Here is a 27,349-nt window from a genome sequence, read left to right as displayed (position 1 = left end):
AGGGGTTGCAACAATTTTGGCATATCATTTTAGAAAGAGAGAGTCCAGATTGTGTAGGCCAGCTGATTTGTAGGGATCCAGATTTTTCAGCTCTTTCAGAACATCAGCTGTCTGGATTTGTGTGAAGGAGAAGCTGCTGCAGGGGGTGCAGAGCTGTTGGCCGGGGTAGGGGTAGCCAGGTGGAAAGCATGGCCAGCCATAGAAAAATGCTTATTGAAACGATCGATTATCGTAGATTTATCGGTGGTGACATTGTTTCCTATCCTCAGTGCAGTGGGCAGCTGGGAGGAGGTGCTCTTATTCTCCATGAACTTTACAGTGTCACAAAACTTTTCGGAATTAGTGCAACAGGATGCAAATTTCTGTTTGAAAAAGCTAGCCTTTGCTTTCCTAATTGACTGAGTATATTTGTTCCTGTCTTCCCTGAGACGTTGCATATCGTGGGGGCGTGAAAGCATTACTGGAGCCTCCTTGTCATTTTAAGTAGCTTGATACAATGATAGAAAGCGAGTGAAGCTCGCTTTCTAAAGGTTAAATAAAGACATTTTAAAAAGTGAAAGAGTTTTGCGGCGGTAGCTACAGCGGGGAGAACAAGTATTTGATACATTGCCGATTTTGCAGGTTTTCCTACTTACAAAGCATGTAGAGGTCTGTAATTCTTATCATAGGTACACTTCAACTGTGAGACGGAATCTAAAACAAAAATCCAGAAAATCACATTGTATGATTTTTAAGTAATTAATTTGCATTTTATTGCATGACATAAGTATTTGATACATCAGAAAAGCAGAACTTAATATTTGGAACAGAAACCTTTGTTTGCAATTACAGAGATCATACGTTTCCTGTAGTTCTTGACCAGGTTTGTACACACTGCAGCAGGGATTTTGACCCACTCCTCCATACAGACGTTCTCCAGATCCTTCAGGTTTCGGGGCAGTCGCTGGGCAATACAGATTTTCAGCTCCCTCCAAAGATTTTCTATTAGGTTCAAGCCTGGAGACTGGCTAGGCCACTCCAGGACCTTGAGATGCTTCTTACGGAGCCACTCAGTTGCCCTGGCTGTGTGTTTCGGGTCGTTGTCATGCTGGAAGACCCAGCCACGACCCATCTTCAATGCTCTTACTGAGGGAAGGAGGTTGTTGGCCAAGATCTCACGACACATGACCCCATCCATCCTCCCCTCATTACGGTGCAGTCGTCCTGTCCCCTTTGCATAAAAGCATCCCAAAGAATGATGTTTCCACCTCCATGCTTCACGGTTGGGATGGTGTTCTTGGGGTTGTATTCATCCTTCTTCCTCCAAACACGGCGAGTGTAGTTTAGACCAAAAAGCTCTATTTTTTTCTCAGCAGACCACATGACCTTCTCCCATTCCTCCTCTGGATCATCCAGATGGTCATTGGCAAACTTCAGACGGGCCTGGACATGCACTGGCTTGAGCAGGGGAACCTAGCGTGTGCTGCAGGATTTTAATCCATGACGGCGTAGTGTGTTTCTAATGATTTTCTTTGAGACGGTGGTCCCAGCTCTCTTCAGGTCATTGACCAGGTCCTGCCGTGTAGTTCTGGCCTGATCCCTCACCTTCCTCATGATCATTGATGCCCCAGGAGGTGAGATCTTGCATGGAGCCCCAGACCGAGGGTGATTGACCGTCATCTTGAACTTCTTCCATTTTCTAATAATTGCACCAACAGTTGTTGCCTTCTCACCAAGCTGCTTGCCTATTGTCCTGTAGCCCATCCCAGCCTTGTGCAGGTCTACAATTTTATCCCTGATGTCCTTACACAACTCTCTGGTCTTGGCCATTGTGGAGAGGTTGGAGTCTGTTTGATTGAGTGTGTGGACAGGTGTCTTTTATACAGGTAACGAGTTCAAACAGGTGCAGTTAATACAGGTAATGAATGGAGAACTGGAGGGATTCTTAAAGAAAAACTAACAGGTCTGTGAGAGCCGGAATTCTTACTGGTTGGTAGGTAATCAAATACTTATGTCATGCAATAAAATGCAAATTAATTACTTAAAAATCATACAATGTGATTTTCTGGATTTTTGTTTTAGATTCCGTCTCTCACAGTTGAAGTGTACCTATGATAAAAATGACAGACCTCTACATGCTTTGTAAGTAGGAAAACCTGCAAAATCGGCAGTGTATCAAATACTTGTTCTCCCCACTGTAACTGACTGCAAATAACTCTAGCTTCTAGAATTTAGTGCAAATGGTTCTAAAATCTTACCATTTGAAGTCTTCTTTTCATCTTCCTCAAATCGGTCGAAATCCAAACTAACAAAAGCACTCTGAGGACATCACAATTCACCTTAATCAATATTCATTATGAATAAACAACGAGGCATGACATCTACTAGAACATTCTGTTACTGTAAGCAAAACTCTGACAACTCCTCATCTGAAAGGCCATGTCTTTTATTTTTTAGTTCTCAAATGCCAAAAGGACAAAATATCCAAAGTATTTTTACCTACAGGTATTGCTAGCTGTACAAAGGAGGTTAGGAGATAAACATACTATACCTTTTGCTTGAGGAGCATCTTCCAGTCTCCCCTCTCCTGTTTGACGAGCCTGATGACTGGCTCATTGCACTTCATCTCCCAGGAGCACCTCTCTGCAGTGATGTTACTGTGGAGCTCCAGGTCAGCACGATAAGGCCTGTCATTCACACACGCACTATAGGCAATAGTTAGAGATGTAATATCAAATTAAATGCTTCTCTCATTTGTGATGCAGGGAATTTACAGCCCCAATGTTGACTTCATCCTGCACACACAATGTTACCTTGCACGGGGAGTTATTTAAAATATATATATATTTTTTTTTACCCCTTTTTCTCCCCAATTTCGTGGTATCCAATTGTTGTAGTAGCTACTATCTTGTCTCATCGCTACAACTCCCGTACGGGCTCAGGAGAGACGAAGGTTGAAAGTCATGCGTCCTCCGATACACAACCCAACCAAGCCGCACTGCTTCTTAACACAGCGTGCATCCAACCCGGAAGCCAGCCGCACGAATGCGCCGGAGGAAACACCGTGCACCTGGCCACCTTGGTTAGCGCACACTGCGCCCAGCCCGCCACAGGAGTCGCTGGTGCGCGATGAGACAAGGACACCCCTACCGACCAAGCCCTCCCTAACACGGGCGACGCTAGGCCAATTGTGCGTCGCCCAACGGACCTCCCGGTCGCGGCCGGTTACGACAGAGCCTGGGCGCGAACCCAGGGACTCTGATGGCACAGCTGGCGCTGCAGTACAGCGCCCTTAACCACTGCGCCATAGAATAGAAACATTAACAGCTCAGCACTTGCCTCAAGCTACTTAAGATTTGTTTAAACTAAAAAACATGACGAGAAAAAGAACCTCAATCTAATGGTGACTCCTCATTGCTCATTTACAAAAGGCACAAAGAAAAACAAGAAACTGAATAAGGACACATGACAGACCTGTACACCACTCTGTCAGGGAAGAATTCACATCTCTGATCCACTGGTTCTCTGAGTTTTATGTTCAGTGTGACTGTGTCATCTCTCTGGAACCACTTGATCTGTGGATGGAAACTGAAAAATACTAACTAAATGTAAATCTGCGATGGATTAGAGTCAGTTCAGTCAATTCATATATTTATTAAGTAAACTGCTTTTAAAAATAGAATTGACCCCATGCAACACTGATGCGCAATACGTAAATAGAAAATCAGCTTAATTTGACTATTCAGAAATATAAGGGATACGTGTACCTCAAATACCTTTTTGGTGCATCCACATCAACCTTGACAACACTGATGACTTTCTCACTGTTGACTTGCTGGCCGTTGACTTGCTTCTCATCGATCAAATGACCTGAATAAGACAAATCAAACTTTGTCACATGCGCCGAATACAACAAGTGTAGACCTTCCCGTGAAATGCTAAATTACAAGCCCTTAACCAACAGTGCAGTTCAAGAAGAGTTAAGAAAATATTTACCAAATTTTAAAAAATTATAAAAACACAATAACGAGGCTATATACAGAGGGTACCTGTACCGAGTCAGTGTGCGGGGGTACAGCTTAGAGGTAATTTGTACATGTAGGTAGGGGTGAAGTGACAATGCATAGATAATAAACAGCGGGTTGCAACAAATGGAGGGGGGGGGGGGGGGGGGGTCAATGTAATAGTCTGGTGGCCAATTGATTAATTGTTCAGCAGTCTTATGGCTTGAGGGTAGAAGCTGTTAAGGAGCTTTTTGGTCCTAGACTTGGCGCTCTGGTACCGCTTGCCGTGCAGTAGCAGAGAAAACAGTCTATGACTTGGGTAACCGGAGTCTCTGAAAATGTTATGGGCTTTCCTCTAACACGCCTATTATATAGGTCCTGGACTGCAGGAAGCTTGGCCCCAGTGATGTGCTGGGCCATACACACACCCTCTGTAGCGCCTTACGGTCAGATGCTGAGCAGTTGCCATACCAGGTAGTGTTGCTACCGGTCAGGATGCTCTCGATGGTGCAGCTGTAAAACTATGAAGATGTGGGGACCCTTGACATATTTTTCAGTCTCCTGATGGGGAAAAGGTTTTGTTGTGCCCTCTTCACGACTGCATTGGTGTGTTTGGACCATGATAGATTGTTGGTGATGTGGACACCAAGGAGCTTGAAACTCCCGACCTGCTCCACTACAGCCCCGTTGATGTTAATAGGGGCCTGTTCAGCCCGCCTTTTCCTGTAGTCCACGATCAGTTCCTTTGTCTTGCTCACATTGAGGGAGAGGTTGTTATGCTGAGGGAGAGGTGGTTGTCTGACCTCCCTATAGGCTGCCTCATCGTTGTCGGTGATCAGGCCTACCACTTGAGTCATCAGCAAACTTGATGGTGTTGGAGTCGTGTTTGGCCACCCAGTTGTGGGTGAACAGGAGGGGACTAAGTACACACCCCTGAGGGCCCCCAGTGCTGAGGATCAGCATGGCAGACGTGTCGTTGCCTACCCTTACCACCTGGGGGCTGCCTGTCAGGAAGTCCAAGATCCAGTTGCAGAGGGAGGTGTGTAGCTCTAGGGTCCTTCGTTTAGTGATGAGCTTTGTGGGTGTAACCGGAGTGAAATGGCTAGCTAGTTAGCAGGGAGCGCGCTAATAGTGTTTCCGTGACGTCACTCGCTCTGAGACCTTGAAGTAGTTGTTCCCCGTGCTCTGCAAGGACCCCGGCTTTTGTGGAGCGATGGGTAACGATGCTTCGAGGGTGGCTGTTGTCAATGTGTGCAGAGGGTCCCTGGTTCAAGTCCAGGTAGGGGTGAGGAGAGGGACAGAAGCTATACTGTTACATGGGCACTGTGGTGTTGAACACTGAGCTGTAGTCAATGAACAGCATTCTCACATAGGTGTTCCTTTGGTCCTGGTGGGAAAGGTCAGTGTGGAGTGCGATTGAGATTGCCTCATCTGTGGATCTGTTGGGGTGGTATGCAAATTGGAGTGGGTCTAGGGTATCCGGGAGGATGCTGTTGATGTAAGCCAGGACCAGACTTTAAAAGTACTTCATGGCTACCGACGTGAGTGCTACGGGGTGGTAATCATTTTGGCAGGTTACCTTCGCTTCCTTGGGCACAGGGACTATGGTGGTCTGCTTGAAACATGTAGGTATTACAGAGTCAGTCAGGAAGAGGTTGACAATGTCAGTGAAGACACTTGCCAGTTGGTCTGTGCATGATTTGAGTACACGTCCTGGTAATCCATCTGGTTCCGTGGCTGTGTGAATGTTGACCTGTCTAAGTCTTGCTCACAGGCTACCGAGAGCGTTATTACCCAGAACAGCTGGTGCTCTCGTGCATGCTTCAGTGTTGCTTTCCTCGAATCGAGCATAAAAGGCATTTAGCTCATTTGGTTGGCTCGCGTTATTGGGCAGCTCGCGTCTGGGTTTCCCTTTATAGTCCGCAATAGTTTTCGAGCCCTGCCACATCCGACGAGCGTCAGAGCCGGTGTAGTAGGATTCAATCTTAATCCTGTAGTGACGCTTTACTTGTTTGATGGGTAGTCTGAGGGCATAGCAGGATTTCTTACAGGCGTCCGGATTAATGTCCCACTCCTCGAAAGCAGCAGCTCTAGCCTTTAGCTCGATGCGGATGTTGCCTGTAATCCATGGCTTCTGGTTGGGATATGTACGTACGGTCACTGTGAGGACGACGTCGTAAATGCACTTATTGATGAAGCCGACAACTGAGGTGGAAAATTCCTCAATGCCATTGGATGAATCCCAGTACATATTCCATTCTGTGCAATCAAAACAGTCCTGTAGCGTAGCATCTGCGTCATCTGACCACTTCCGTATTGAGCGAGTCACTGGTACTTCCAGCTTTAGTTTTTGCTTGTAAGCAGGAGGATAAAATTATAGTCAGATTTGCCAAATGGAAGGTGGGGGAGAACTGTGTATGCATCTCTGTGTGTGGAGTAAAGGTGGTCTAGAGTTTTTTTCCTCTGGTTGCACATGTGACATGCTTGTAGTAGTATGAAGAGCCAACCTTATGAGGTACAACAATGGTGAATGGCATATTAGACTACTCAAAATATTTGAGTCTTTATACATCTTTGTTGATCATTATCAACTTCTGTTTTCAACAATAGTGAACGTCATGGTTCAGACAGACATACAGTAAATGTACATTGTTGATCACTATCAAACTAAAATAGTTTTCATACCATTTTCAATGGGGCGGGGAACTGCAGAAATCCAGTCTTTGGGGGTGAATCCTTGTAGAGCTGTATGCCTGCATGACAACACAAGTCTTGTGAACATCACATGTTGAAGTGAGATCAATGCAACACTAGCCATTGATCCCATTTAGAGCACTCAGCACAGATGTAAGCCTAAGAACACTAGCTAAATCAAAAAAAATTCCACATCATGTCAATGAAATTATGTTGAACCAATGTGTAATAGACGTTAAATTGACGTCTGTGGCCAGTGGGATATCACGGGTCGGGTGCAGAGCTGCACTGTATAGTGAAAGAATCAAACATCAGAAAATGTATTTTTATTGACCGACTGCATCAAAGAAAAACAATACTAAGAACAGTAAGCGAGCAGCAAGGAAGAAGCCCCTGTTTCCCAGTGAAAATGAAGAACACCAACCTCCCTGTTTGTGTGGCGCCTTGGAGGTTAGCAATGAGGCTCCTCCACTGCTCCATTTTGGGGTCGTTGTGCTCAGTTGTTGGGGCAGGTAACTGTGGCTCGCTAGTTGATGGGAGTGGGGCAGATATCTGGGCTTCGCTAGGTGTTGGGAGAGGGGAAGGTATCTGGGTCCTGTCCATGAGTGTTGGTAGTTGAGCCTCGCTCGGATCAGGAACTGCTGCTAATGGGGCCTCCTGTGGCTTGGGCGAGAGCTGGGACGGGTATATAAAGACATCGTTCATCCGAGGCTGGGGTGCATGAGCAAAGACTTTCTGGTCCATCTGGTGCAGATCTGCTGAGGCCTTCATACGGCACTGGGACAAGTCTGTCTGGGCATGAAGCACAGACGTTTGGGTCTGGGGCTGGTCTACAGAAACCTCCTGGCCACAGTGTAAGCGCTCGACAGCTGCCCTCATCCTGTGGACCAGGGCCTCCTCTGCAGCCTGCACCTTGTCCTCCAAGGTCACCCCAGAGCCATCCGGCCTAACAAACAAACAAACAAACCAACCAAGCAGACGAGTCACGACACACAATCGTAATAGGTTGGTAATGCAGTGCTCTCATTAAGTACTGAGGATTTTTTTTAAATGTATGATTGACCTCCATGTCCTATCTGCCGTGACTCCCATATCTGCACACAGCCCCTGGTGTAGCAGCATCCATTTTAACATGTGCATGTAATTGTGCCGTATTATAAGTGGAGAATGCTGTTGGATGTCAGTGTACAGTGTCTTGTGTTATGGAGGTCCCATGGTGCACGAAAGCCTGGGCATAGAGGACTGAACTCACACTGTGGTGAGCGGGGCATCCACAGCACTGGCTCCAGGCCCAGCCCACTGACAGAGCTCATTCAGCAGGTCCAGGTGCTGAGGGTTGCTGGTGCCCATCCCCGTGCTCAGGATCTCAGCGTGGACGTTGTATTCATTTATGAAGGTCTTCAGGCCTGGTAGTCGTGTCATCCGCACCTGAGAACAAAGCACATTTTTACATTTTAGAAATTTTGCAGACACTCTTATCCAGAGCCATTTACTGGAGCAATAAATGCCTTGCACAGACAGATTTTACACCTAGTCGGCTCTAGGATTCGAACCAGCAACCTTTCGTTTACTGGCCTAACGCTCTTAACCGCTAGGCTACCTGCCGCACAAGGATTAAGTGTTTGTGTTGAAGATTTGTTGAAATTCAGCTGTCTGTAGTTGTAGTAGAAAAACCTACCATGGGATCTACGAAGACCGTGTTTCCCAAACACAGAACAACCTTGGCTTGGTGCTGCAGGCCTTTGATCTTCTGACTGATGGCCCTGGTGACCTGAAACCACACCATTATAATAATAATGTCATTGTAACTTGTTGTTCTAGAGTCATTAGTTATACACTTTGAAAAGGTAAAGGTCCAACAATAGCAATTGGCATTCACAATATGAGTCTCAGCAATCACATTCCACCACGCCAGGAAATCTGTTCCTTTTATTCTCCGTTCCCAACGCACTAGACGGCCAGTTCTTATAGCCTTCAGCCATAAACTTTTCCTACTTCTCCTCTGGTGATGTAGAGGTTAACCCAGGCCCTGTAGCCCCCAGTTCCACTCCTATTCCCCAGGCGCCATCATTTGTTGACTTCAGTAACTGTAAAAGCCTTGGTTTCATGCATGTTAACAACAGAAGCCTCCTCTCTAAGTTTGTTTTATTCACTGCTTTAGCACACTCCACCAACCCTGATGTCCTAGCAGTGTCTGAATCCTGGCTTAGGAAGGCCACCAAAAATTCAGAAATTTCCATCCAACTACAACATTTTCCAACAAGATAGAACTGCCAAAAGGGGTGGAGTTGCAATCTACTACAGAGATAGCATGACAGAACTCTGCAGACTATCCAGATCTGTGCCCAAAAAGTTTGAGCTTCTACTTTTAAAAATCTACCTTTCCAGAAATAAGTCTCACTGTTGCCGCTTGTTATAGGCCCCCCTCAGCCCCCAGCTGTGCCCTGAACACAATATGTGAAATAATTACCCCCCATTTATCTTCGGAGTTCGTACTGTTAGGTGACCTAAACTGGGATATGCTTAACACCCCGGCCATCCTACAATCAAATCATCAAGAAACCTACCAGGTACAACCCTAAATCCGTAAACACGGGCACGTTCATAGATATTATCCTGACCAACTTGCCCTCTAAATACATCTCTGCTGTCTTCAACCAGGATCTCAGTGATCACTGCTTCTTTGCTTGCGTCCGTAATGGGTCCGCGGGCAACAACCACACCTCATCATTGTCAAACGCTCCCTAAAACACCTTTCTGATCTAAGTGGCCCAGGTATCCTGGAAGGATATTGACCTCATCCCATCAGTAGAGGATGCCTGGTTATTCTTTAAAAGTGCTTTCCTCACCACTTTAAAAAAGCATACCCCGTTCAAAAAAAATTTGAACTAAGAACAGTTAAAGCCCTTGGTTCACTCCAGACTTGACCAGAACAAAAACATCCTGTGGCGTACTGCATTAGCATCGAATAGCCCCCGCGATATGCAACTTTTAAGGGAAGACAGGAACCAATATACACAGGCAGTTAGGAAAGCAAAGGCTAGCTTTTTCAAACAAAAATGTGCATCCTGTAACACAAACTCCAAAACGTTCTGGGACACTGTAAAGTCCATGGAGAATAAGAGCACCTCCTCACAGCTGCCCACTGCACTGAGGATAGGAAACACTGTCATCACCGACAAATCCACTATAATTGAGAATTTCAATAAGCATTTTTCTACGGCTGGCCATGCTTTCCACCTGGCTACCCCTACCCCAGACAACAGCTCTGCACCCCCCACAGCACAAGCCTCCCACACTTCTCCTTCACCCAAATCCAGATAGCTGATGTTCTGAAAGAGCTGCAAAATCTGGACCCCTACAAATCAGCCGGGCTAGACAATCTGGACCCTCTCTAAATTGTTGCAACCCCTATTACTAGCCTGTTCAACCTCTCATTCGTATTGTCACAGATCCCTAAAGATTGGAAAGATGCGCGGTCATCCCCCTCTTCAAAGGGGAAAACACTCTACACTAGAGGTCGACTGATTATGATTTTTCAACGCAGATACAGATTATTGGAGGACCAAAAAAGCCGATACCGATTAAAATCGGCCAATTTCTTTTAAAATGTATTTGTAATAATGACAATTACAACAATACTGAATGAACACTTATTTTAACTTAATATAATCCATCAATAAAATCAATTTAGCCTCAAGTAAATAATGGAACATGTTCAATTTGGTTTAAATAATGCAAAAACAAAGTGTTGGAGAAGAAAATAAAAGCGCAATATGTGCTATGTAAGAAAGCTAACGTTTCAGTTCCTTGCTCAGAACATGAGAACATATGAAAGCTGGTGGTTCCTTTTAACATGAGTCTTCAATATTCCCAGGTAAGAAGTTTTAGGTTATAGTTATTATAGGAATTATAGGACTCTCTCTCTATACCATTTGTATTTCATTAACCTTTGACTATTGGATGTTCTTATAGGCACTTTAGTATTGCCAGTGTAACAGTATGAGCTTCCGTCCCTCTCCTCGCAACAGTCACCATCAAAGCAGCGTTGCAGAGCAAGGGGAACAACTACTAGAAGGCTCAGAGCGAGTGACGTTTGAAACTCTATTAGCGTGCGCTAACTAGCTAGCCATTTCACTTCGGTTACACCAGCCTCATCTCGGGAGTTGATAGGCTTGAAGTCAAACAGCGCAATCAATGCTTGACGCACAACGAAGAGCTGCTGGGAAAACGCACTAAAGTGCTGTTTGAATGAATGTTTACGCGCCTGATACTTGTATGCTCAGTCAGATTATATGCAACGCAGGACACGCTAGATAATACCTAGTAATATCAACCATGTGTAGTTAACTAGTGATTATGATTGATTGTTTTTTATATGATAAGTTTAATGCTAGCTAGCAACTTACCTTGGCTTACTGCATTCGCGTAACAGGCAGTCTCCTTGTGGAGTGCAACGAGAGAGAGGCAGGTCGTTATTGCATTGGACTAGTTAACTGTAAGGTTGCAAGATTGGATCCCCCGAGCTGACAAGGTGAAAATCCGTCGTTCTGCCCCTGAACAAGGCAGTTAACCCACCGTTCCTAGGCCGTCACTGAAAAATAAAAATGTGTTCTTAACTGACTTGCCTAGTTAAATAAAGGTATATATAAAAAAATATAAAACCATTACATTTTTTAAATTTTTTTTAAACGATTTCCGGATTGTTATGAAAACTTGAAATTGGCCCTAATTAAGCGGCCATTCCGATTAATCGGTCGACCTCTACTCTAGACCCAAACTGTTACAGACCTATATCTATCTTACCCTGCCTTTCTAAAGTCTTTGAAAGCCAAGTTAACAAACAGATGACCTACCATTTAGAATCCCACCGTACCTTCTCTGCTATGCTATATGGTTTCCGAGCTGGTCATGGGTGCACCTCAGCCATGCTCAAGGTCCTAAACGATATCATAACTGCCATCAATAAAAGACAGTGCTGTGCAGCCATCTTCGTCAACCTGGTCAAGGCTTTCGACTGTCAATCACCGCATTCCTATCGGCAGACTCAATAGCCTTGGTTTCTCAAATGACTTCCTCGCCTGGTTCACCAAATACTTCTCAGATAGAATTCAGTGTGTCAAATCGGAGGGCCTGTTGTCCGAACCTCTGGCAGTCTCTGGGGGTTCCACAGGGTTCAATTCTCGGGCCGACTCTCTTCTCTGTATATATCTATGATGTCGCTCTTGCTGCTGGTGATTCTTTGATCCACCTCTGTATACACCTGGCCCTTTGGACATTGTGTTAACAAACCTCCAGACAAGCTTTGATGCCATACAACACTCCTTCCGTTGCCTCTAACTACTCTTTAAATGCAAGTAAAACTAAATGCATGCTCTTCAACCGATCGCTGCTCGCACCCGCCCGCCTGTCTAGCATCACTACTCTGGACTGTTCGGACTTGAGGAACACTAGAAATACCTAGGTGTCTGGCTAGACTGTAAACTCTCCTTCCAGACTCACATTAAGCATCTCCAATCCAAAATCAAATCTATAAATTGGCTTCCTATTTCTCAACAAAGCCTGCTTCACTTATGCTGCTAAACATACCCTCGTAAAACTGATCCTTGACTTCGGCGATGTCATATGCAAAATAGCCTCCAACACACTGTCTTTGCTAGGTAAAGCCCCGCCTTATCTCAACTCACTGGTCACAATAGCAACACCCACTCATAGCACGCGCTCCAGGCGGTATATTTCACTGGTCATCCCCAAAGCCAACTCCTCCTTTGGCCGCCTTTCCTTCCAGTTCTCTGCTGCCAATGATTGGAACGAATTGCAAAAAAATCACTGAAGCTGGAGACATATCTCCCTCACTTACTTTAAGCATCAGCTGTCAGAGCAGGTTACCAATCAATGCACCTGTACACAGCCCACCCACCTCATCCCCATATTGCTATTTACTTTTTTGCTCCTTTGCACATCAGTATCTCTACTTTCACATATTCTGCCACTATGGCCTATTTATTGCCTTACCTCCCTAATCTTACTACATATAGGTTTATCTATTGTGTTATTTGACTGTACATTTGTTCATCCCATGTGTAACTCTGTGTTGTTTGTGTCGCAAGGGCTTTGCATTATCTTGGCCAGGTCGCAGTTGTAAATGAGAACTTGTTCTCAACTGGCCTACCTGGTTAAATAATAGTGAAACATATATATTTTTTTTATTTTAAAAATCTCAACACATAATTTTAGCTTCTGTAACATAGTCCATGGTCATTGGTTCTAATAATTTAAATGTTCTACCGCTAAAGATGAGCTCCCAAAAAGTGAGTGAGAAAGAGCCCAGTGAGTGTAGCCTGGTGTAAGAGACCTTGGGGTTCCATTTGACCTCAGCGTCGATGGGCATGGCCCTGCAGACAATGATTTCCAAAGCCTGGGGCGGCAGTGTGTGGAACTGGGCCGGCAGCTGCAGCAGCTGGTGGGATTTCACCTCCTGCTCACGCCCCTCATCCAGGAAAAGAGCCCTCACGCTGCAGAACATCCACTCACCCTTGTCCGGCACCGAAGTCACCCGCACCCTGCAAGACAGGTAGGAGAGGAGCAGTGGGAGGAGTTGTTAAGGAACGTGAGGTAGAGTGTGCATTGGGTTGATATGTGACAAAAGCATTTGACCCACCCAGAGGATTTGGACTACACTTCACTGCATGTAACCATTACTTGGCATGTTGTTTAAACCTGCTTCATGGCCATATAACATACATCATCAGTTATGAAAGTGACTGAATTAATGTTGTTTGTTTTCTGACCTGTGGTAGACCTCATCCTCTTGTACTCCGTACAGCCCTCCCTCCAGAACCTCCTTAGCACCCAGCTTCTCAGCGGCGTAGTATGTAGTCATTGCTGCTGCCAGGCTCTCATAACGGTCCTCCTTCTTACTCACAATGCGTCCGTAGTAGACGGAAGCAGTCTTGATGAACAAGGGCAGAACCTTTCAAACATAAGAGTGAAAAAAATATAGATATTCATTTGAATACATTCGGATAGCATATTAAGCTATATTACACCTGTGATCTTATTGGAAAAGCTTGAGAGGATATGTCCAACTTTGGCATCTGTTCTTGCCTGATTTCTACACCCCCGAAACAAGTGTTATCATATAATATGCTGACTCACCACAATAGTTCCAGAGTCTGGTTGCAGTGGCTGGTCTGTTATGGGGCTGATGCTGTGTCGATAAGAACAAACACTGCTGTCCCTGCAATACAGCAAGAGTCACATTAAGCACTACATAAAGAATATCAGGTGCCACCTATTGCTGCTGTGCCCTTGAGCAAAGCAATGAATTACAAAACTTTAAAGTTCTATTCTTAAGTGCATAGAACAAGTACCCAAATTCAAGGTTCAGCTCATGTCTGAGTATTGTAACACGCATAACAGCAAATCAAATCTAGCTTTAATGTCCCATGGAGAAATGCTCTTGACAGAGTATTGTCTGCATCTCAGCTGCACTGACCTGCAGAAGCCAAAGCTCTTGAGGTATCTGCACAGAGGCTTGTCTGACTTCTGTTCCTCCTTGGCCCGCAGGACTCCCTGGGCGAAGTGCAGCAGCTCTGGAGGCAGCGAGGCCTCAGTACGCTTTAGGTAGCGCAGGACCCCGGTTACGTGACGGGCATTCCTCTCAGATAGCAGCAGCACTGACTTGGCAGGGTGAGACGTGCTCTCTGCAGCACGCTCCTGTCAATCACAGAATCCAATATGAAAAGGAATTCACAAAGTAGACTATCCTCATACAGTCAAATAAGATACACTTACACAGGTGCCATCTGAATAAATTATGTAAAAGGAGACCACTCAGGGCCATCTTCTGACTTGAGATCTGCCCGCTAAACTAGACGTCTCCCAGAAAAAGTCAGAGCTGTGCACGCTTATCTCAGCTCTGAATCCAGGACTGAGCAAGAGAAAGAACATATTAGTTTTGTCCTAACGTTACCTTGTCTGAAAGGTTCTGGAAGTTCTGGGACATGCAAAACAGACGGCTGCCAAACAGCTTAGGTGAGCTTGGGAAGCCGTAGTGCACAACACACGTTGCATCACAGATACCCAAAGACTTCATACACTCATTGGTGGTGACTGGTAGACAGAAAGACAAGGAAAGAAAAACAGGTCAGATTGGACAAAGGGCAAATTGGAGAAAAGAAAATACAGACAAGCTTACTTTCAATCAAGCAAACTGAGCTGACCTGGCAGACTATGCCATAAAATGGAAAGATGTATGATATTTTTTATTCATTGCAACTGTCAACTCCTAAGAAAATGCAATTGTGCATCAGTTCACCCAGAATGACATGAGTGCCAGGTCCAATGGGCTTCTTCCACTGCTCAGTCACAAAGTCAAACTGGTAGGTTAACTCCTCGTGGACCTTCAGGGAGAAGGCTGATGTGTTTGAAACAGCCTGAATGACAGATACAAGAAACAAACATTTAGTTGACTAAATATACATGAAAAATGTATTTTTTGTTTTTCTAGCACTGTACACTTGTGGTAAGATGTCCAAAAATAAGGTTGCAAAATGCAAATCGTACAACTTTTGAAATGTAGCAATGTCTTTTTCTTTCTATAGTACCCCGTACCAGCAGGGGACAGGACGTCCAAAAATAAGGTTGCCAAAAGAAGAGATATAGATTGCTGTAGTTACCTTGAAGACATTTTCAGCCTCCTCAGCAGAGTTGGTGATGACGAGGGTCTTCTGGGCCACGTCGGGGGTGAAGTCCAGCGCCCCGAGCAGGACAGAGATCTTAGTGCAGTCCAGACACAACAGGATAATCTTGGGGAGGCAGAAGAGAGATGAGAGAAGGCTTTCTATTTTTTTTAAACGTTTTATTGAAGAACATATACATGAGTGAAACTTTGCTTTGAGAGACTTTTAGACCTTGTTTGACTCTTGGACCCTTCTTCCATGACTAAAAGTAATGACTAGTCTAAATGAGATACGATGAAAGCAGTTTTACTGCCCCATTACATAGTTTTAATCAATCACAAATCCAACCAACAGGCCCTTCAAATCAGAGACAGCTACACACTTAAAGGGATAGTTCAGACAAAATCTATATTTGAGTGGAATTACCCTTAACTTGAGTTGTGTCTGAAGGCACAAAGTGGCAGAATCCACAATAATCCATTACTTTAGTTTAAAGTGTTTTTGAGGAAGTTTCTGCTTGCGATGCAGCTTTGCTAACGTCGGTCCGGCTGTTTACATTCATGAATTTGGACGAGGCTAATTATGCTTAATCCTGGCTGCGGCAGAAGTAAACAATGGATTATTGCGGATTCTGTCACTATGGGCCTTCAGACAACTCAAAGTAAGGGTAATTCCACTTAAATATAGATTTTGCCTGAACTATCCCTTTAACCAGCTCTCTGATGGTGGAGACCCTCCAACCTTTGTAGGTTTTCAGATTTATTTTGTTGTCAGTCCTCTCAAAACTGACCTGGTGCACATTGCCGTAGAGTGCGGCCTCCTCCATCACCGTGACGACAACGGTGGGGTTGCTCATGTGGTTGAGGAGCAGGCCCTCCAGGGGGCGGCTCCAGCGCTTTCCCACTGCGATGATCTGTCTGGGGCACGACACACGCTCCTCGCTGGCTGTCACCCTCTGGAAGTGCTGCAGGATGATGGTCATCTGAGGAAAGGGGGACAACAGTCAGACAAACTGCTGAGGTGGACAGTGGCGAGGGAGGAAAACAGACGAGACAGGGGTATTTTATTAGAACCCCCATTAGCTATTGCGAAAGCCACAACTACTCTTCCTGGGGTCCACAGAACATGAAACATGACATAATACAGAACATTAATAGACAAGAACAGCTCAAGGACAGAACAACATATATTTAAAAAACGGCACACACAACCTACATATCAGTACATACACACAAAATATCAAGGTCAAATAGGGGAGAGGCGGTGTGCCGTGAGGTGTTGCCTTTAAAGCGCAGATGACCGGGATTACTGCTTTAAGCAGTTGAAAGCACTGGAGTCTGGTCTTTGAGCACTGGAGTCTGGTTTGAGTCCCATCTTGGCTATTTTCCGGTCTGTGCCCCTTTCCCATGTGTATCTCCCGTTCTCTCCTTTTGTACAGTCTTATCACTACAGTTGAAGAACAGTCAGTGTCTCTCACCTCGTCCGGGGCTCTAGAAAAGAGCAGGTCCACTTCGTCCAGCGCCAGGTGACACAGCCGCAGGAACAGGAAACAGTGCAAACGGAGCAGACGCACAAGGCTGAACGGAGTGGTCACAACCACCTGGCCTGGAGAGACACACACAAAACACAGCAGGAGAGGAATGTAGTAATACTCCTGTCTGTCAAACCGAACTGTCCTGATCCTGTGAATAATGTTCTTACAGTCGTTCTTTATCTTAACAGTCTTTGCCTCGTCCTTTCCCAGTCCCAACAGTATGACCATGGGGTGGAGGACTTGGAAGGTCTGGCTCTCCTCCAGCAGGTCAATCACAGTCTGGGCTTTCTCCCACCCCGGGCACAGGATCACCGCTATGGGCTGAAGGAGACCGCACATAATGTGGTATTAGATAAAACGGAATAAACACAAATGGATCCTTTAAATGCAGATTTGTCAGCAGAAAACCATGCCTGACTTACTGGACATAGTTAGGTAGGTTACTGCTGTTTGTCATTGAACCCTAACAAACCAATTAAACACCCAGATTTCTACATACTACTTTGACTACATAGAGTGGTATCACCATGAACGGAGCTGCAGAGGCCTGTACCAAAACTAAGATTTTCAACTGTCTAATTGAAGCTAGACAATTTTATTAGGGGGCAAACAGAGATAGTTATCCACCACAATAATAGCAGGGGAAACACTGGAAATCACACCATTCCTGTCTAGTGCTCTACTTGCTCAACTCACCCCGGTGCGAGCAGAGAGGGCGCTGAAGACGGAGGAGAGCTGCATGTGGGCCAGGAACGGGGGAATGTAGGTGAGGGGCTGGTCTCCGCTGTGGGAGATGAGGACCGTGTCACAGCCCCTGGCCACCGCCGGCCAGCAGTAACTCTCAGCCACAGACGGGCCGGCATATTTATTCCTCATCAAGATCTGAAAAGAAACACAATGCACATTACCAATCTTCATGACATCCTAGTCTAGACATTTACAGATTTTTCACCTAGTCAGCTTGGGGATTAGAACCAGCGACCTTCAGTTATTGGCCCAATGCTCTTAACCTAGGCTACCTGCTGCCCATGCGACAGGACATTATTATTGCTTAAGATCTTCAGGGAAAAATGTTGAACAGTCATTTCAAATGTTCAACTAATTACATTTATACTGAACAATCTCAACTTCCATTACCATATTCCTAACATTACATTTTCACAGTTGTAAATACGTCGACTATAGTCATTTAGCAGGAGCTCTTATCCAGAGCAATGTACAGCGCTCAGTGCATTCAAAATACGTTCCATTCGAAAGTTAGAACATAGTTGAAAGCAAACCAACCCTCCGGAAGGTGTCAGTGATTGGAGCATTGGCCAGACTGGTGCAGGGGTCCAGAGTAAAGGCAGAATGCACCATTATCCCACTCCTGCTTGGATCAGTATGGACGATCTGACATGAGGAACACTTAAGTCAGTCATGGACAGTAGATATGTGCACAAAACATGTCAATACATTTGGTGACAGCTACCCAAGGAAGTGAAGAGTATATCTGCATCCAGTCCATTGATGATTATTTTAACTTTTTTGTATAAATTAAGGTTGATTCGATACTTACAGTGACTTCTGATGAGCCTACATCTGTGTTCAGAGGGTCAGGGTTTAGCAACTGCAACAACCGAGCGCAGACAAGCTCCTCCTCAATGGTTGGCTGCTCTGTGAAGACAAACTCTTGTGTCCGGTCTACTAGGTCACTAGGAGTACTAGAAACACAGATTACACTTTAGTACAGACATTCACATTAATAACAAAAATATAAATGAAACATGTAAAAGTGTTGGTTCCATGTTTCATGACCTGAAATAAAAAATCCCAGACACTTTCCATATGCTCAAAAAGCTTACTACTCTCAAATTTTGTGCACAAATGTGTTTACATCCCTGTTAGTGAGCATTTCTCCTTTGTCAAGATAATCCATCCACCTTACAGGTGTGGCATATCAAGAAGCTGATTAAACAGCACGATCATTACACAGGTGCACCTCGTGCTGGGGGACAATAAAAGGCTACTCTAAAATGTGCAGTTGTGTCAGACAATGCCACAGATGTCTCAAGTTGAGGGAGCATGCAGTGCATGGCGTCATGTGGCTGAGCGGTTTGCTGATGTCAACGGTGTGAACAGAGTGCCCCATGGTGGTGGTGGGGTTATAGTATGGGCAGGCAAACTATGGACGGACAACGAGCACAATTGCATTTTATCAATGGCAATTTGAATGCACAGAAATACTGTGACAAGATCATGAGGCTCATTATTTAAAGTTCTGTGACTGACAGATACATATCTATATTCTGTAGTCATGTGAAACCCATAGATTAGGGCCTAATGAATTTCATTTCAAATTGACTGATTTCCTCATATGAACTGTAACTCAGAAAAATCTTTGAAAATTGTTGCATGTTCCGTTTATGTTCAGTATTTAAATCTATAAAAACTTTCACCCAAGAAATTCAACAGCGTTTAATTGTGAGAAAACACACATATCACTTGTCTTAGCTTTTAATGTGATATACTTTTGTTCACTGCATTTTGGATCCACAGGTTGACTTTCACCGTTACTATGAAAGCATTCAGCAGATGGCGCTTTAAAACAACTCTGACAAATTCACTAACTTACATATGGGCAAAGTCATGGTTGAAAGGGAGGTAGCATTAGAATGGTTGAAAGGATGGCAACAATTTAAAATACACATTGCAAAGATACACATGCCAAAATTGTTGAGGATTAAAGTCACAATACTTTTTTTCCATTAGGTCCTCTAATTAGAACAGAGAGTGAGTGAGTGGTAGTGGCAGGAGGGTTGTGTTCATACCATACAGCCGTTTCAGTCTGTTGTCCGATCTGTTGAGCTGCAGTGACCGTCTCTTCCTCTGCTTTCTCCGTGACCGCAGAGATCCTCTGAACACCACGTTCCTCCTTCTGTTCAATAAGCTCAGTCTGACAATTAAACAAAAGGTGCTTTACAGCATTAGTCCACGTCTCTTTTTGACCCAAGATTCACTGCGGAGATTCCATTTTGGTTCACATAGTGCAAAAGTTCCCAAACTTTTGCACTATGTGAACCAAAATGGAATCTCGGACTTAGAAACATGTAGAAGCCAAGTTCTTGTGCAAGTGAATTTTTACAAAAACAAGAACGGCTATCGAGATCATCCAGAAACTCACATTGGGAATAGCAGCCCTTTGAGTGCTCGAAGTAGGATTCAGAAACTTCTTGAATCTGTCGAGATCCAGAACAAGTAAGAATTGTATTAAATGTCATTCAAAGCAGATTAGAACCGTAGCATGAAAGTAGAAGACTAAAGCATTCTCACCTTAACAGATTCAGATTTCTGGACAGTTCTGACTCAAGAGACATGTCGGTTTCCTCTCCGGGCTCGTCGTCCCTGAAAGAAGAACGCTATGATTAAAAACAACAATGTGACATTATCGTACTACAAAAGGCATCCCCACTGCCAAATGACCTGTTGAGCAATAAAAACAATAACTAAAGCTATATAACAAACCTCTCGACTTCGTCGCCATCAATCTCTGAAAATGTCTTGAATTTCTTGTTCTGCGCTGCCTTCTTTTTTCCTCCCTCTAAGGGATTTCTTCCATTTTCTAGGCTTTTCTGTAAAACAACAAGTAAATAACATAAGTGTTGATTTCACAGGATATAACTTTTTGTTTGTGCCATGATTCCAACTGCTTATTGAGGGTAAAATAGTCAGTCACCTTTGGATTTGATATCTCATTGGAAGTCTTCGATGCCTCTTTCACAGATGCCGTTAGCTGGCACTGATCAGACACTAAAGAGATCAATAAAGAAGGTTAAATTAAGAAAATCTTACTAAGAGTTTCCCCCTCAAGTTCATGCAGTGATATTTTACAACGGGAACTTTTTGAAAGACATATAAAAAACTGTTCTTAATGAAGACTTCACAATAACTGAAGGTGCATTCACCTTGATTATGAACGATTGGGTCCTGCTGCCGGAGCCGGAAATCAGAAAGTGATCGTACGGTACAGCCGTCAGTAGCCAGGAAGTTCTGAGTTTCAGAAAAGATGTCACAAGCCAAGACGGCTGGGGATCTATCAACAACACCATTTTTTCCACTGGTTTGATGGGCCTTCTGGCTTGTGAAGTACGCAAACTTCTTTGAGACCAGATCGTCGTTCACACAGATCTAGAGAGATAACCATCTTTTAGCTTCAAAGTTGTATAGAAAAACTGTGATCGCTAGTTATGGGAGGCATCACCACTGATTGTATGTTGTACAATACCTTGACATTTTTGACGGTCAAGTAGAGCTCAATGGCAGTGCAATCTGCCTGTGTTTCACACAACACTGCCTCCATCTCAGTAGAAGCTTCAGATCAGAGAATCGAACAGAGCACAGTTAGGACTGATATAGCAATGAGACTCCAGCACAACGAACTGTGCTTTCTCAATTCAGTGATCTCTATTGAAACTGACCTTTCAGGAGAGGATTACGTACCTTGTAAGAGATTGTGCAAATAGCGTGTGGCAGAGCTGTCCCATTGCGTTGATGGTCTAGAATGAAAACAAGAGCTCTATAGGGCGAGTAGTAATAACTACTAACAAAGGTGATTTTAATAGTACAAAATAATTACAGTAATTTTTATGCATATTTTAGTACATCAATTTATTCGGCACTGCAGTCCACCCTTACATGAGCTCAGCTTTCTCCAGGCAGTCTCCAGACACGTGCAGCGTCATGGGATGAACACCAGCGAGCTGAAACTTCCTCACCCAGAAGGGCAGCTGCAAAAACGTATCTAACAGAGCCCGAATCCTGGGGAAGAATGGAAGGGCTCCGTGATCAGCCAATTACATTTCATGACATACATTAATCAAGTGCAAAACCAAGAAGATGGCCAAAGACTGTCAGAAGTCGAGAGCCTTTTTGGTTGCCCTTTGCATCAGCTGGCACAATGGGGATGTGTGAGTAAGTGAATTAGGACATACTCATCTGAGTTGACGATGACGCGCTCTCCGTGGTCAACTAGGAAACACATGGCCTGGGTTCCAACGGTGCCCAGGAAAAGAGACTCAACGATGGCTCGGCACCAGCTCCTTAGGGCAGACCAGTACACCACACACACCTGGGGAACACTACAATGATGATGCTCCATTTTTTCATATAGCAGTGTAGTAACTAGTCAGTCAACTAATAGATGAATTTATCATTCATGAGCTATGCCAGTCAGGCGGAGCTGTAAATGCACATTCACTTTCAAAAACAAGAAATGTCTTTAATCATGTGCCATATACTTAAGTTGATTACCCTAAACTCAAGATACTAAAACAAACATTCCACAGATTACATTGAGCTCTAATCACCCTACACTCTCTCCACAGACTATTACCTGTCCCGACTCTATAGTTGAGAGTTTGATCTTCTGCACATGTAGGTTGACCTCATGATAGAAAAGGTTCATTTTCATTTGCAGATCATCATATTCTTTTTTATTCTCGACCGCTTCTATCCCTGGACCCTTCACAAACCGACCCCACAGACAGGACGGGTTCTCCACCTGTCAAAGAAAACATGGTGGTGAAACCGTTTTCAATTTGTAAAGCAACAACATACATTTGCAAGGTAACAAATACAGCCCATTGGCAATCTAGATAGATATGTTAGTTGCAATGTTGTGTGGAATAGCACACATAGATAGCTACTTACTTTCAACAAATTTATTTCAAGCATGATTTAAACCGTCACTGACAGTTTGGTCACCTGCAAGACATGGGGTTCAAATTCAGAAAACTACTGTAGCTAGCAAATGTACATCATTTATCCGAATTTGCTACACGCATATAGTTATCTTAAATAATGTGAAGAAGGATTGTTCTCTGCCCACTTCATTTTATTGACAAAGAATCTTCCATGAAAAATAAACAAATTAACAATGAAAGTTAAATCAGGGTCCATAGCATTTGGTTCAAAATAAAACATAAGATCAGTCTCTCAGATTAACATTAATAGTTGTTTCTTTTAAAAATTAAATCTTCTAACTCACTCCAAAATCTTCTGACATAAGAACAGTCCCAAAATAAATGGTCAAGTCTCTGGGTCACAATCACAAAATACACATTTGTCATCAATAGCTATTTTAAATGTGTATAATAAAAAGGTCTTTCCAGGGTAAATTCTATGAATGAGTTTGTATGACACTTCTTTCACCTTAGATATACAATATTTACTAGATAACAACTCAACTTTGTTCCAGTTCACTTGTCTTAGGGCTGCATTCCAGTACATTTTAGCAGAGGGAATAGTAACATACTGACAGTTATATACATGTTATTACACTTATAGTTTAAAATGTAAATTCCTTCTAATTGTATTGAGGCTACAAAATCCTCAACAGTTGCACTTGGAGTATTGTTATATTCTCCTAAAAGAAGAATAGCACCTTTAGGGATAGCTCTAACAATTTGATACTCCTCAGGAGTGAATGTAAGTAGCTTTCCATCATTGTGATTGGTCTCCAATTTTCTATCATCATAGAATCTTTGTTTGGTTTGGGTATTACAGAAATTAGGCCCTGTGTCATAGAAATATGCAGGACCCCTAAATCAATTGCTTCCTTAATAACATTCAATATAAATTCAATAATATCCTCCTGAACTTATTTATAATCATTCCCTGGAGATGTTTTTTTTTTTTTTTTTTCATTAATAGAAATAATTTCATCACGAGACTTTTGGAAGTCTTCATCTATGAATTTCGCACAGGCTTTGACAGAGTCAAGAAAGGCAGATGTCACTAGTAGGACAGGCATTACTGGTATAAAAGTTACCATAGAATTCTGAAACATCTTTGGGGTTTTCATTTTCTTTGCCATCTATATTGAGCTTATGAATAAGTTCATCTTCCCTCAATCTTTTAAGTTCAGCAATTTCTTTACCTCTCTTCATGGCTGTTTGTCTTATTTCATACTTCATTAGTTCCCAATATTTTCCATAAGACTAAAATAGTTGGGCTTTCCTCCAATTGTCTTGTATAATATATTTGGCATCCATCTTGAAATTATCATCTTCCAACAGTCTACTATTGAGTTTCCAATATCTTCGATTTGGTTTATCTTCAAATCCATTCATATTTAAAAGATAAGAATATAACTTTATGATCAGTAAGAATTTATGGATACCTTGACTACAGAATTATCTAATGAATTAGAAAGTCAAGAATTGACTTCTGGTTGATGTCTGGACATGTCCTTGTTATGCCAAGTGAATTCCTTTTTATCAGGATATTTAGATATCCAAATATCGACTAATCCAAGACATAATTAATCCTGAGTTTAATAACCTATGCTGGATCTATTAGGAAGGGATATCTGTCAATCATCACATTAGATACAGAATTAAAATTTCCAACTAAGATAATTTTCATATCCTGAAATACACCTAACTCTTAATTTCTTCAAATTCTTGAAATAATATCCTGTTGTTTTGTTTGGATGCATAAATATTCCCTAAAAAAACATTTCACTGTTGAAATTTACTGTTAAAATTAACCAACGTCCAGAGTGGTGAGTCTTACTACTGATGACCTTCCCTTTAAATGCACCTCTTAAAACCTCTTAAAGTTGTTGCCATATGATAACCAGATATCGGCCCATTGATTTTTCCAAAAAGATAGATCGGAAGAATAAGCATGAGTCTCTTGTAAAAGTCTGCATTAAACCATTTGCAATACAGGAAAATAGCCTTACCCTTGAGTAAATTACAAATACCACTGACATTAATTGAACAAAGAGATAGACAAACTTCAACCAACAACCTTGTTATGCTAATACAAGCTTTTCCTAAGGATATGTAACTCAAAAGGATTTCCATCCCATTATTAACCTCTCCAACAAAAAAACTAACAAATATAGGTCATGAAGTTACCAAAGTATTCTTACTCCCACAAGGGGGAGACATTGTGTAGACTTTACAATAAGCAGTTATTCATCTATTGTTAGTGTTTAGTTGACCAGTTCTCAGGTCAGCCTTTTCTCATTCAAGTGTTTGTGTACATTTTTATAATAAAAGGCTGCTTTTCACCTGGTAATCAGTTTTTTGGCCTGACAGTTCTGTCTGAGTTAGACTCTGGCTTTCACTCAAATGTTCTGATTTGGCCGCATTTCTTTCCCATCGATGATCACTCTTGTACCGATAAAAAAAAAAAAAAAAAAATCCCTGCCTTTCGAGCTGCAGCCACAGTTTCTCTCGTCACTGTCTGCTGAGGTCAGATCCTCCGTAAACCTCAATTTGCGCTTGATGAGGAATTCACAATTCTTAGCTTGCCTCCAAAGATCCTGTGTAGATCTGTTGGTTGTCCTCGGTCTCTTGTCTTGATCCATAAGTCTTCCCAAACGATGTCTACATTTTCCTGAAGTTTGGCTTTTGAGACGGGAATGACAGCTCACAGATGTCAACTCTGCATTTGATGTCCTCCGCCTGCTCTGGAATTCCATGGAGCCTCAGGTTCCACCTGCGCTGGTATCTATCTGCCTCATTCCCCTTTTGCTTGAGTTCAGCAGCTTCTTTTCATTTTCCTGGCTGATAACTTCCACTTTCTTCATGTCACTTTTGAGGGTTTTCACTTCTCCAAAGATAGTCAGATTTTTTAATGGCCTCAATTTTCATTGTATTCTCCCTAACCATGACCTCCAAAACATTTGCCCTTTCATCTATCTTTGCTGTCAAAAGCATTGCGATATGGTTTTGTATCTCAAGAAGTGAAATATCCATCTTTTTCCCCTGGGGCTTGTGAGCAATGTTGTCTGTGCTCACCACATTTTCATCACCCCATTGCAGTATTTCCCCCCACAGTTACATTCCGAAGAGGAGTACCCAAAATCATACTCTCTTTTGTGGTTAATTGTCCATCTGAAGATCTCTCCATTTCTTTCAAATCGTGGCAGTTTGACAAGCTAGTTTGAGCTAGCTAGTGTTGTCGCAAACTTAAGTTTTAGAGGTGAATAACTTGCAGAAAGTAATCAATTACTTTGGTAAATAAACTAAACCATATTCATACAGGGTTTTATGACCGTAGAACTAATCCAATGGTCATAATCGGGTAAGGAAATCCAATAATTCCTTCAGCTACCAAAACACATTATCTGCACTGATCGCCATCTTGCGCGCCATCCAATGACACGCATATATTTACTGCAAGGTAGCTAGCTAGCGCACCTTGTTAGTTTTGCTAGCTAAGTTATAGTAGCAACTTTACTTACACTAGCAACTTAAATTGACATTTTACTTCACATTTAAAAGTCTGCTTTTGGTTGTAGTTGTGCATTTCTCTGATTAAGCTAACTTAGCTAGAAAGCTGAATGACTTGAAAGTGTATCGGGAAATGCAGTCTGAGTAGTTACAAAAAGGTAATTGTTAATAATGATCAACTTTGCAGTGCCAAAGACCACTGTAATGATCTAAAAAGGTACTTGAATGATCGCTTACAAACATTTAGTGACATGGTGGCTGTCGTGCATGACAAACAATTGGTATTAGCTGCTACCTTGTTTTGAAACTGAATGAACTTATCAGCTGAAAGTCATTACTACATACATTCATGGTCGGTCAAATCAATGAGGTTCAGGTTCAAACATATCGAGCTCACACTATTTTGCCCAACATCACTGTCATGAGGAAGAGCGAAGCCTATACAATAATATATATAGTATTTGGTACAGTATCGCATTCAGTCCGAGGTTTTGGGTAGCTATGTTTCTTACCTGTTTCAACTGATTCCGAGCGCGAGCGTGTAGTTGTCGAGACTGCGCATCATCACGACCGCAACGTGGTGATGGATCGAGAAAAAAAAGTATACAGTTCAATGTACTTGCTAGTCCACAGGATGGCGCTATTTATTGTATGTATTTATTTAACTTTTATTTAACTAGGCACGTCAGTTAAGAACAATTTCTTATTTACAATGACGGCCAGTCAAAAGGTCTCCTGCTGGGACGGGGGCTGGGATACAAATATTTTATATATTTTTTAATAAATATAGGACAAAACACACATCATGACAAGACAGACAACACAACACTACATAAATAGAGACCAAATGCAACAACACAGTGTAACAGTATAATTTTAGACCGTCCCCTCGCCCATACCCGGGCGCGAACCAGGGACCTTCTGCACACATCAACAACTGACACCCACGAAGCATCGTTACCCATCGCTCCACAAAAGACGCACCGCTAAATAAGCTAGCCGTTTCACATCCGTTACAACAGCATGGTAGCTCACAGCTGCCCTTGTCCCTTAAAGTTGATGATGTGGTTGTTACTGACAAGAAGCACATGGCTGAGCTTTTTAATCACCACTTCATTAAGTCAGGATTCCTATTTGGCTCAGCCATGCCTCCTTGCTCATCAAACATTTCCTAATCTCCCACACCTTCTAATTACAACTAACCTCGATGCTCCTCCCTCTTTTTCC

The 27,349-nt window shown here is 43.1% G+C and overlaps 1 protein-coding gene across 1 annotated transcript in view; it reads right to left on the bottom strand.

Moving 5' to 3' along the window:
- The window catches only part of tdrd12 (tudor domain containing 12), a 29,160-nt gene extending 6,520 nt beyond the window's left edge, over nt 1-22,640 (bottom strand). The window contains exons 1-33 of the mRNA XM_036958486.1: nt 22,584-22,640; nt 22,267-22,434; nt 21,866-22,002; nt 21,570-21,692; nt 21,375-21,430; nt 21,160-21,245; nt 20,840-21,062; nt 20,611-20,684; nt 20,400-20,506; nt 20,208-20,279; nt 20,059-20,113; nt 19,706-19,830; nt 18,454-18,598; nt 18,180-18,287; nt 17,592-17,777; nt 17,063-17,216; nt 16,839-16,966; nt 16,152-16,343; nt 15,359-15,487; nt 14,998-15,115; nt 14,653-14,792; nt 14,176-14,396; nt 13,836-13,917; nt 13,469-13,650; nt 13,033-13,240; nt 8,356-8,448; nt 7,930-8,105; nt 7,102-7,623; nt 6,669-6,736; nt 3,756-3,849; nt 3,454-3,567; nt 2,531-2,684; nt 2,238-2,298 (exon numbers count right to left, since the gene is read on the bottom strand). Of these exons, the coding sequence (XP_036814381.1) occupies nt 2,238-2,298; nt 2,531-2,684; nt 3,454-3,567; nt 3,756-3,849; nt 6,669-6,736; nt 7,102-7,623; nt 7,930-8,105; nt 8,356-8,448; nt 13,033-13,240; nt 13,469-13,650; nt 13,836-13,917; nt 14,176-14,396; nt 14,653-14,792; nt 14,998-15,115; nt 15,359-15,487; nt 16,152-16,343; nt 16,839-16,966; nt 17,063-17,216; nt 17,592-17,777; nt 18,180-18,287; nt 18,454-18,598; nt 19,706-19,830; nt 20,059-20,113; nt 20,208-20,279; nt 20,400-20,506; nt 20,611-20,684; nt 20,840-21,062; nt 21,160-21,245; nt 21,375-21,430; nt 21,570-21,692; nt 21,866-22,002; nt 22,267-22,434; nt 22,584-22,607 (4,525 nt within the window). The 5' untranslated portion in view covers nt 22,608-22,640. The remainder of the gene's footprint in view (nt 1-2,237; nt 2,299-2,530; nt 2,685-3,453; nt 3,568-3,755; nt 3,850-6,668; nt 6,737-7,101; nt 7,624-7,929; nt 8,106-8,355; nt 8,449-13,032; nt 13,241-13,468; nt 13,651-13,835; nt 13,918-14,175; nt 14,397-14,652; nt 14,793-14,997; nt 15,116-15,358; nt 15,488-16,151; nt 16,344-16,838; nt 16,967-17,062; nt 17,217-17,591; nt 17,778-18,179; nt 18,288-18,453; nt 18,599-19,705; nt 19,831-20,058; nt 20,114-20,207; nt 20,280-20,399; nt 20,507-20,610; nt 20,685-20,839; nt 21,063-21,159; nt 21,246-21,374; nt 21,431-21,569; nt 21,693-21,865; nt 22,003-22,266; nt 22,435-22,583) is intronic.
- Between the last annotated feature and the right edge of the window lie 4,709 nt (nt 22,641-27,349).

This window comes from Oncorhynchus mykiss, chromosome 2 (genome assembly GCF_013265735.2).
Source record: "Oncorhynchus mykiss isolate Arlee chromosome 2, USDA_OmykA_1.1, whole genome shotgun sequence".
Taxonomy (NCBI): Eukaryota; Metazoa; Chordata; class Actinopteri; order Salmoniformes; family Salmonidae; genus Oncorhynchus; species Oncorhynchus mykiss.
This window is presented reverse-complemented; position numbering and strand designations above follow the sequence as displayed.